The following is an 11,449-nucleotide window of genomic DNA, read 5'->3' as shown; positions in this document are numbered from 1 at the left end:
TCAGGCAAGGCAATCCCCACCGCTTGCCTTCACCCCATCCCCTGCCTGCCCCCAGATTGCATTGGGACGTGTCTCCGTGTCTCTAGTGGGCAGGCAAGGGTTTGGGCCGGGCGATCTGCACTGCTTGCCTTCGCTCCAGCCTTCCCCCACCCCTGGGTGCATTGGGACATGTCTCCGGTGGGCGGGCGAGGGCTCGAGTGAGGAGATCTGCACTGCTTGCCTTCACCCCAGCCCCCCCGCATTGGGATGTGTCTCCGGTGGGCCGACGAGGGCTCAGTCCAGGCGATCTGCACCGCTTGCTTTCGCCCCAGCCCCCGCCCACCCCCAGATCGCACACGGGAGTGGGCCTTCTGTCTCTGGTGGGCGAGGGAGGGCTCCGGGCAATGAGCACCACTTGCCTTAGCCCCCGGTAGCACAGGGAGGCCTGGATGATGGCTTGTGCTGTCCTGCCCTGCCTGCAGTATGCAAATTAGCTGCCATCTTTGTTGGCGGTTAACCGCCATTTTGTTGGCAGTTAATTTGCATATTGCCGTGATTAGCCAATGGGAAGCTGTTGGAGATACAGTTAATTTCCACGTTTGTCTATTATTAGATAGTACTAGAGGCCCAGTGCACAAAAATTTGTGCACTCACGGCGGGGGTCTCAGCCCAGCCTGCACCCTCTCCAATATGGGACCCTTGGAGGGATATCTGCCTGTTTAGGCCCGAATGACCACCAGAGGGCAGCTCCTGCATTGAGCATCTGCCCCCTGGTGTTCAGTGTGTGTCATAGTGACCAGTCACTCCCAGTCATTCTGCTGTTAGGGGCAATTTGCATATTACCCTTTTATTATATAGAATAGAGGCCTGGTGCAATGGTGGGGGCCGACTGGTTTGCCCTGAAGTGTGTCCTGGATCAGGGTAGGGGTCCTGCTGGGGTGCCTGGCCAGCCTGGGTGAGGGGCTGATGGCTGTTTGCAGGCTGCCCAAACCCCCTTCAGGGTGGGGGCCCCCACTGGGGTGCCTGGCCAGCCTGGGTGAGGGAGTGATGGCTGTTTTCAGACTGACCAACCCTCTGGTGACTGGAGCTTCCAGGCTTTCCTTTTATAGTTTTGTTTTTTTATTCTCTCCAGCTCCGTGGCAATGGCGACTGGAAGCAGGTATCTGGGGTTTATTTACCTTCTACATTCTTCCATCACATGGGCAAGCAAGCCTCCTGCTCACTCCAGCTCCGTGGCCACAGCCTGCTGAAAGCAGGTATCTGGGTTTTATTTACCTTCTATAATAGAAACTTTGTTGCTTTTGAGTGGAGCTCAGAGCTGGCAGCAGGCTGGCTTCCTTCATCACTGGAGCAAGCAAACCTCCTGCTCGCTCCAGCTCCATAGCCACAGCCTGCTGATAGCAGGTATTGGGGTTTATTTACCTTCTATAATTGAAACTTTGTAGCACTGAGAGGAGCTTAGAGCCGGCCAGGGCAGGCGGGAGGTAAGCCTTCCTGCTTGCTCCAGCTCCGTGGCCAAGGCCCACTGAAAGCAGGTATCTGGGGTTTATTTACCTTCTATAATTGAAACTTTGTTGCTTTGAGTGTAGCTTAAGGCAGGCCGCGGCAGGCGGGGAACCATGGCTTCCTCCATCATTGGAACTAGCAAGCCTCCTGCTCATTCCAGCTCCATGGCTGCCAGCCACCATCTTTGTTGGCAGTTAATTTATATATCTAGCTGATTAGCCCATAGGAGGCCTAGCGAAGATATGGTCAATTACCATGTTTGTCTATTATTAGGTAAGATATGTCAAACAGACACCAATTACAGTCAAATTGTAATTAGAAGCCGCAGTGTAAATATGTGATTTAAATATAAAGTCAGTTTATGTGACACAAACAGGTAATCAAACATTGGCATGTATAAGCTTACTTCCCCACTGAGCTAGAAATAATTCTCTGATTTACTTCTCTTGAGGTTAGAAGATGACCAGGACTCTGGAGTCCTCATATAAAGTCTTATTATTTGAAGCAGAATGGGCAAAATAATCAAGGATGAAAAACCAAACTACAATAACAACCTTCATCTTGCTGGGACTGACTGATAACACTCCACTGAAAATACTGCTGTTTATCTTTCTATTTCTTTCCTACATGTTGAGTATATCTGGAAACCTAACCATCATCACCCTCACTCTCATTGATTCCCACCTAAAAACACCGATGTATCTGTTCCTTCAAAATTTCTCCATCCTAGAAATGTCTTTCACAACTGCCTGCGTTCCAAGATTCCTATATAGCATATTATCTGGGGACAAGTCCATTACCTATAATGCTTGTGCCAGTCAACTCTTGTTTACAGACCTCTTTGCAGTAACGGAATTTTTTCTTCTGGCTGCCATGTCCTATGATCGCTACGTGGCCATCTGCAAACCCCTGCACTACACCACCATCATGAACAGCAGAGTCTGCAAGAACATCATTTTCTCCTGTTGGGTAGCAGCACTGATCATCATTCTCCCACCATTCAGTCTGGGTTTGGGCCTGGAATTCTGTGATTCGAACGTCATTGATCATTTTCTCTGTGATGCAACTCCTATCCTGAAGATCTCTTGCTCAGATACCTGGTTGATAGAACAGATGGTTATCATGTGTGCTGTGTTGACATTCATCATGACCCTCATATGTGTGGTTCTTTCCTACATTTATATCATCAGGACTATTCTAAGATTTCCCTCTGCCCAGCAAAGGAAAAAGGCCTTTTCCACATGTTCTTCCCACATGATTGTGGTTTCCATTACTTATGGAAGCTGCATCTTCATTTATGTCAAACCTTCAGCCAAGGAGAATCCTAACTATTCCATTTTTTACTGCCCATTAACACTACATTCTAAGGTATTTATGCTTACTATCTCGCAGAAATTTCTGTTTTTGCCAAACATTTTGGTTGCTATCCCTGGAAACACGGTAGAACACATTTTTCTATCATATTTTTACATTGTAAGATGTGACTATGTAGCCTATATTATAGTTAACAGAATGGGTGTAAGTGATGTTCACTGTTTCCAGACCTGCTATACACAAATATTCAATTGTTGATCCACCATCCTTTTCTCCACCTGCTGGACAAATGTCCACATTTCAACACCTTTGTAAACTTCATGCTGATAATGAATGATTTTGGTCTTACATCGCTAGTATGGTCTTCACCCAAAGGATAGGGTATCAAAGCAAGTTTGATAAAGCTTCTCCTCTACTTCAACTCCAGTCAGTATCATCTGATTTGACAGGTGAAGTATCACAGCACTATCCCTGCCACTTACTAAGGGAGCAATGCTCAGTTTGTTCTAACGTGGCTACATGAGTACAATTAACACCCATCCTCAAGTATTGTTACAAATACATTCTGTTAACATTTTCTATTATGCTTCTATTTTTAATTTCATTGATTTCAAAGATAAGAAAGGAGATGAAGATAGAGAAACATCAATGATGAGAGATAATTATTGATCAGGTTCCTCCTGCATGCCCCCACTAGGGATGGAGCCCATAACCCTGGCATGAACCCTGTCCAGGAACGGAACTATAACATTTTTGCTCATGGGTCAATGCTCAACCACTCAGCCACACTGGCCAGGCCATACTATTAAATTTTCTGGTATGGACATTATGTCTTGACTATTGGCATACTCCTGCTCAGACAGCCATAAATTCAAACCTGGTCGTGGACAATGATATAAGGAAAAATAATATTAAAAATAATATACACAAGTTTGTAATACCACCCACCCTTCTTCAAATCTCCTGTCTTATAAACCTTTCCAGTGAAGTTTTTCTGTTACTTCCTTTCGGATTCACTCACTATGAGGTAGAATTAGCTAAATAAAATTTTAGCTATTTAATATTTCTTAAATATATTTTTATTGACTTCAGAGAGGAACGGAGAGGGAGAGAGAGATAGAAACACTAATGATGATAAAGAATTATTGATTGGCTGCCTCCTGCACTCCCCCTATTGGGAATCGAGCCTGCAACTGGGCATAGGCCTTTGAGCAGAACTGAACCTGGGATCCTTCAGACCTCAAGCCGAGGCTCTAGCCACTGAGCCAAACCAGCTAGGGCTAGCTATTTAATATTTTTCAATCACTGTTTAAAATAACCAGTGTTTACATTAGCCTTTCCACTTTCTGATGAGTCTATCGCTTTGAGAACATTATGGGGGGAAATGGCTATGTAATATTTTGTTTTTCTAGACATTTTATGTACATTGGTAGAAGTAAAATATGTAATTTTATCAAAAGATGTATACTCACGATACTCCACAAAGATTTGTGCATAAAATATTATTCCCTCTGTCAATCTCTTTCAGATTCCATGAGCTTAAGTGAGGGAATAAATTTAGCCCCCAAGTACAACAATTTGCTATTTTATATCGCAATACCCAATACATCTGAATTCTTACAGGCTAGGACAAATGGAATAAATCTGAAAATGTGTATGTGGAGCTAAACAATTGATATTTCACTATTAATTCTTTGGCAACATCCTAATAAATAATCTATTTTCATATTATTCTGAACAAGTTTTTTTCTGTGGAGGTCATTCCAATGCAAACCTTCAAATAAATACCTTGCAGCCATTTTAATGAAAATGTTTTAAAATGTGCAAAAACATAAATTATTTTAAAAAGTAATGAAGCATTCATACATTAAGAACTATACCCAGGATTTTTATGCAAAAGCTTATGTTTAGTTCCCTGTGTTTAAAAAGCTAAAATATAGAATCTTATGTTTTACTTTTACAAATTGCTCCTATATTTTCAATATACTTATTAAATATGCTCATGGATATACAAAATGTGTGGATGTACATATTCAAAATACTAGCAATAGCTATCTCTATACTATGTATAATTTTACATGTATTTTCTTTTTATTATCAAATTTATTGTTTTACAATTAAAATTATGTATTTACAAAAATTGATAAATAAGGAAAATCACTCCCTATTAATATTAAAAGACTTGTGGTGATGTAGTATGCATATCTCCTGTTTCTGATTCTGATGTCTACATCTGTCCCCAAGAACACAGTCCCCACTGCTGCCCTTAGGACATTTCTTACCCCCACAGTTATCAATAAAGTATATTTATTGGTGACTTTTGAATCAGAGTCACCATGAATATGAGTATTTATTTACTTATTTACAGAAGACTGAGTACACTTTTTAAAGGCATATCTTCAAGTTCTCTAAAAACCGAAAAGAGGTCCTAGACACTCTAGCTTTTTTCTCCCTTTTTTCTATTCCTTTTTTAATTAAATTAATTGGGGTGACAGTGGTTAATAAGATTGTATAGGTTTCAAGTGTACATTTCTATAAAACGTGATCTGTATGTTGGATTGTGTGCCCACCACCCAAAGCCAAATCATGTTCCAACACCATATTCAGCATTTGTCCCTTTGCTACCCCACCCCACCTCCTTTCCCACTGTTAGCCACCATACAGGTGTCTGTGTTTTTCTTTTTTTTTGTTTGTTTGTCTGGTTTGTTCACTTATTGCTTTCAATTTTATATCCCACATACGAGTGAAATCTTACGGTACTTGACTCTGTCTGACTTACTTTGCTTAGCATGATATTTTAAAGATCCATTCATGTTGTCACAAATGGCAGTATTTTATCTTTCCCTTTGCTGGAGTAGTAATCCATGGTGTATATGTACCACATCATCTTTATCCAATCATCTCTCAAAAAATACTTTGGTTGTTTCCATGTTTTGGCCATCATGAATAATGCTTCAATGAACATGGGGTGCACATGTCATTGCAAACAAATGCTTTCAAGTAAGTATTTTCTTTGTTCTATATTATCTACATAAATTATACAATGATGTTTTGTTTCTGAAATCTAAGGTGATGTGATATTTTGTTTAAAATTCTTTAATAAATTACGAAAAGTTATTGTTGTTGTTATTGTTGTCAATCCCCACCTGTGGACATTGATTTTCAAAGAGATTAGAAGGAGAACATACAGAAGGACAAGAGACATATGAAAACATGCTCAATGTCACTAATCATCTGAGAGATGAAAATCAAAACAACAATGAGGTACCATCTCACACCTGTCAGAGTGTCTATCATCAACAAATCAACAAATGAGATGCACTGATGAAGATGCAGAGAAAAAGGAACCTTGTGCACTATTGGTGAGAATGCAGACTGTTGCAGCCACTGTGGAGAATAGTATGGAGTTTCCTCAAAAAACGAAAAATGGAACTCCCATTTGACCCAGTGCTCCCACTTCTAGGAATATATACCAAGAAATCTGAAACACCAATTAGTAAGGATATATGCACCCCTATGTTCATAGCAGCACAATTTACAATAGCTAAGATTTGGAAACAGCCTGAGTACCCACCAGCAGATGAGTGGATTAGAAAACTGTGGTACATCTGCACAATGGAATACTACGCGGCTGTAAAAAAAGAAGGAACTCCTACCATTTGCAACAGCGTGGTTGGGCCTGGAGGAAATTATGCTAAGCAAAATAAGTCAGTTGGAGAAAGATAAATATCACACGATCTCACTCATTTGTGGAATATAATGAACGACATAAACTGATGAACAAAAACAGATCCAGAGACAGAGAAGCATTGATCAGACCATCAAACTCCGGGGCAATGCAGGAGGGTGTGGGGGGAAAGAGGAGAGATCAACCAAAGGACTTATAGGCATGCATATAAGCAAAACCAATGGACAGAGACACTAGGAGTGTGTGTGATTGAATTAGGGGGAGGGGAATGGGCGGATAAGGACACATATGTAATACTTAATCAATAGAGAAAATAAATAAATAAATAAATTAGAAGGGAGAGAAAGAGAGGAATTGGAGGAGAGAGAGGGAAACATCAATGAGAGAGGCACATAGACAGGTTGCCTCCAGCACATACCCTGATCAGGGGTGGGGAGTGAACCTGAATCCCAGGTAAGTGCCCTTGACCAGGAATGGAACCAGAAACCCCTCAGTGCGGACCAACATTCAAACCAGTGAGCCACTCCATGCTGCCTAAGGTAAGGCAAGTAATATTTAACTAATTAAATATACATATTAAAATTAATCGACACCTGCTTATGGATTAGTAAAATTAAAGATATCTCAATGTAGCATGGTTTTTTAACATCCAGAAGCATCCTGTATCAAAATGTTATCCATATCTTAAAATATATCTCTAAAGAGGGAAACACATATATTATAGGTGTGTGTATATATGTGTGTACACAAACATAGGCATACAATTTCCTCAATAAAATGACATGTTTGTTGATGTTCCAATAGTTTCTTCCTCTACTCACTTGTAAATTTAACAAGAATCATCTCTACAAGAGAGCTAGACATGGGGCCCTTACACTTTACTATCAATTAGCTTGCCAAAATTTGACTATTTGTATCTAGGCAGAGAATAAATATGACTCAAAGACAAAATATTTTTGCAATAATGAACGCTGTTCTGCAAACTGTGTGCCCATAGGCAGGGGTGGGCAAACTTTTTGACTCGAGGGCCACAATGGGTTCTTAAACTGGACCGGAGGGCCGGAACAAAAGCATGGATGGAGTTTTGTGTGAACTAATATAAATTCAAAGTAAACATCATTACATAAAAGGGTACAGTCTTTGTTTTTTTTTTAGTTTTACTCATTTCAAACAGGCCGGATCTGGCCCGCGGGCCATAGTTTGCCCAAGGCTGCCATAGAGGAAAGTGAGTTAAGAAGAGATGAACTGAGAAGAGGTTACCAAGCTTCGGTTATATTTTCTTTCTATAACTCAGTATGAGCTTTGTGGTTGATTTTTCTCTGTGGTCTTAAAATACTGCCTTTCAGCCAGGTTGGTATGGCTCAGTAGTAGAATGTCAGCCTATGAATCAGGAGGTCACAGATTCCTGGTCAACGCACATGCCTGGGTTGCAGGCTTAATCAGCAGTGTGGGGTATCAGAGGCAGCCTGATGATTCTCTCTCATCATTGATGTTTCTATCCTCTCTCCCTCTCCCTTCCTCTATGAAGTCAATAAAAATACACTTTAAAAAATAGTAGATGTCGACAAAATGGCGGCAGAATAAATGCACATGTCCTGAGCCTTGTCCTGGGAGCAGATAGAATGAGCAGCTGAAATGAATAAAATCCACCCCGAATTGGCAAAGGAGACTCTGCTGGTGAGACAATTTGCTTCCGGCAAGGGCAGAAGACTTCTGGAGAAAGGTAAAATCAAGGATCTGGGCAGGAGAGCTCTGCCAGACCTCTGAGCCCAGAGGGTCAGAGGGAAACTGCACAGCACTGGGCCACATCCCTTGGGACAGGAACAATTTCAGACTGTGGAAAGGAGGTCCGCAGGACTGCTGTTGGCAGGGGAATCTAGATCTAGGTCCATAATCATGAAAGACTGAGCCCAGAGAGGGTAGCCTGAAGGGCTGACCATATCATGCAATGCCAACTGGAGAGAAGCTTGCAGAGGCACAGTCTTTTCCCTCTCTGTGGCCCGTGCTTTTCTTCACTGAACCTAGTTCATGGGACTTTTTGGATACAGACACTCACCCGTGGCTTGAGGTGCAGGAGAAGGTCCAGACTTGTGGAGTCTGGGGAGAGGAGAGGGTCTGGGAGAAGTGGCAGCGATTCTGGTGCTGAGTCATACCTGAGCTGGGGACCTGGGCAGCCATTTTCTCCTGAAGAGTTAGCTCATCCCTCCAGTCTCTAGGCTACCAATACAGCTACAACCAGACTACATTCTGAATGGTACAAAGTATTAAAAAAAGAAAAATCTGAATAGTCCCTAAGAGTTCAGAGGGATTGGCCTAAATAAAGGCCTTCAGTCCCAGCAATAGGAAACAGAGAAACAGCAGACAGTACTGAAGACTGGGACCTTAAGCCAGCCAAAAGAACGATACTTCACTGTTTCATGTTAATTTTTTTATTTTATTATTATTTTGTTATCTCTTTTTTTCTTTATTTTCATTTTTTTGTTTGTTGCTTTATTTTCTATTTCTTTTCGCATTATCTTTCCATCATTTTATTTTATTTTAAATGCTATTTTTACAGCACTTTTTAAATCAAATTTTTGGTAAATTTATTATTATTATTTTCTTATCATTCTTTTTCTTCTTATCCATTCATCCCCTTTCTACTTACTCTATACTGAACTTATTTCCTCCCCATATTCATCCAATTCTTAACCTTATTTTCTGTATATAAGCTCAGCCTCTATAGATTCTGCCTCCACCCTCTTTACTGGGTGTTTGGTGTTTGCATTTTTTTGGTTTATCTGTTTGTTCTGTGGTATTTTCTCCATATATATTTTCTTCCTTTTTCTTTTCTCTCTTATCTTTTCTCCTCTCTTCAATATCATTTGTGTGCTCTTTTCTCTCCCCTCTTTTCTCAGGTGGTCACTTACATTGGGGTTATCAATGTCATGAGTACATTTGTGCTTTGTTCCCTTTGTGTCATGTCTTGTCAAGGTGAATTTTATCCTGTCCAAACAATGTGCTAGAGAGTGAGCCACATAACCATACTCCTGGAGAGGAAACACACCAAAACCAACTACCGAGACAGGAAGAAGCCGGCAGTGAGTGAGAGAGCATGAGTGAGTGAGGGAGCAAAAGAGGAGTGTGTGGTCCTGTGTGGGGTGTGTGTGTGTGTGTGTGGCAGAATTAGATCCCACAGGACCTTTGGGGGAAGGCTCACCGGGCTCGCCTCACTTGGCAGCCTCTGCTACCTCTGCAAACAGTACCAAGAAGATGGCTCTTCCTCAGAGACCTCGCCTCTTTGAACAGGAGAGCTGCTGTAACTGGGAGTCCAGCCTCATCTCCATCCAGGGTGCCCTCAGATAACTCCTGGGACTCTACAGCAACCCCTGCCAGGACCTGCTACCTTGGCTGCAGTCCCACATTCACCAAGGCTCCAGCTACTCCGGGCACAAGCTCCTGTGAGTTCCACCCAGGGTGCCCTCATATTACACCTGGGACTCTACAGCCACCCCAGCCAGGGACCTGCTACCCCAGCAGTGGTCCTATGGTCACCAAATCTCCAGCCACCATGGAAGCAGGCTCCCGTGATTTCATAAGCACACTCCCTTCTTACCAGCCCAAATATTTAGCCCAGGGCACTGTGACCACATGAGAAGCAGACACATGAGCAGCTCGCTCCTGTCCAAGGAGCAGCAACCCTATGAGCAGCCCATCCCAAGCCAAAGAGCATCAGCCACATGTGGCCTGCCCCTGTCCAAAGAGCAGCAGCTTTGTGAGCGACCCGCTCCCTCATCTGAGAAGCAGCAACCACGTGAGAAGCTTGCTCCCATGCAAGGAGGAGGAGCAGCCGCACGAGCACCCTGCCCACTACTGAGGAGCTATACCCCCAGGCAGGCTTCCCCTGTCCGAGGAGCAGCAGCTGCATGCAGCCGGCACCATGCACCCATCGGAGGAGCAGCTACACGAGCAACCTGTCCTGTCTGAGGAGCAGCAGCCGCACAAGCACCCTGCCCCCATCCTTGGAGCAGAAGCTTCTCAAGCAGCCCACCCCCATTCGAGGAGCAACAGCTGCCCTAGCATACCACCCACGTTGGAGGAGCAGAAGCTCTGTGCAGCTTGCACTGGTCCGAGGAGCAGCAGCCAAATGCAACCAGCACCCATCCAATGAGCAAAAGCTGGGTGAGTGGCCCGCCCTCATCTGAGCAGCAGCAGGCACAAATGTACCTCAATCCCATCTGAGGAGCAGCAGCAGCACAAGCAGCCTGTTCCCTGTCCAATGAGCAGGAACCACACGAGCACCCTTCCCCCATACGAAGAGCGCAACCCTGCGAGCAACCTGCAACTCTCCAAGGAGCAGCAGCCTCAATAGCAACTCGCCCCATCTGAGGAGCAGCAGCTGTGCACAGCCCACCACTTCCGAAGAACAGCAGTTATGCAAGCAGCCTCCCCCCAATAGCCAGAGGAGCCACCACTGCTGAGAGCAGCACCCACCAGAGGAGCTGCTGCCAACTGAGGAGCAACCGCTGCTGTGACAGTCCGAGAGGCTACCACAGCCAAAGGAACCACTGCCACCCCAGGAGCAGCCCCGGCACGACTCAATATCTACATTGGTCAGTGAGATAAAAAATGAGTAGAAAAAGAATCCCCAAAAGAAAAGAGGATCACTAGAAAAGCAGCTAAATGAAACAGAGGCATGCAATATGTCAGAAAAGGAATTCAGACTAAGGGTCATACAGTTCATAAACTGGATAAATGAAAAAATCAACAACTTATGTAAGAGTCAAGAACAAATGGATGACAAAATCAATAACTCATGTAAGAATCAAGAAGCAATGAAGATTGATATAGCTGCAATAACAAACACCATGGACAGATTCAACAGTAAACTAAAAGAAGCAGAGGACCAAATTAGTGAATTAGAAGAGAGGAAAGCAAAATGCACCCAAACTGAACTGCAATTGGAGAAAAAAATTCGAAGAC

The 11,449-nt window shown here is 43.3% G+C and overlaps 1 protein-coding gene across 1 annotated transcript; it reads left to right on the top strand.

Annotated features, from left to right (window-relative positions):
* Nucleotides 1-2,013: 2,013 nt before the first annotated feature.
* LOC107184723 (olfactory receptor 6C2-like) lies at nucleotides 2,014-4,336 on the top strand. The gene is made up of 2 exons (XM_015570700.1): nucleotides 2,014-2,853; nucleotides 4,328-4,336. The coding sequence occupies exons 1-2, from the start codon at nucleotides 2,014-2,016 to the stop codon at nucleotides 4,334-4,336; spliced, it is 849 nt and encodes a 282-aa protein (XP_015426186.1).
* Nucleotides 4,337-11,449: the final 7,113 nt, after the last annotated feature.

Source organism: Myotis davidii, unplaced genomic scaffold, assembly GCF_000327345.1.
Source record: "Myotis davidii unplaced genomic scaffold, ASM32734v1 scaffold3227, whole genome shotgun sequence".
NCBI lineage: Eukaryota > Metazoa > Chordata > Mammalia > Chiroptera > Vespertilionidae > Myotis > Myotis davidii.
Note: the sequence above shows the minus strand (reverse complement) of the source record. Positions and strands in the feature narration are given on the sequence as shown.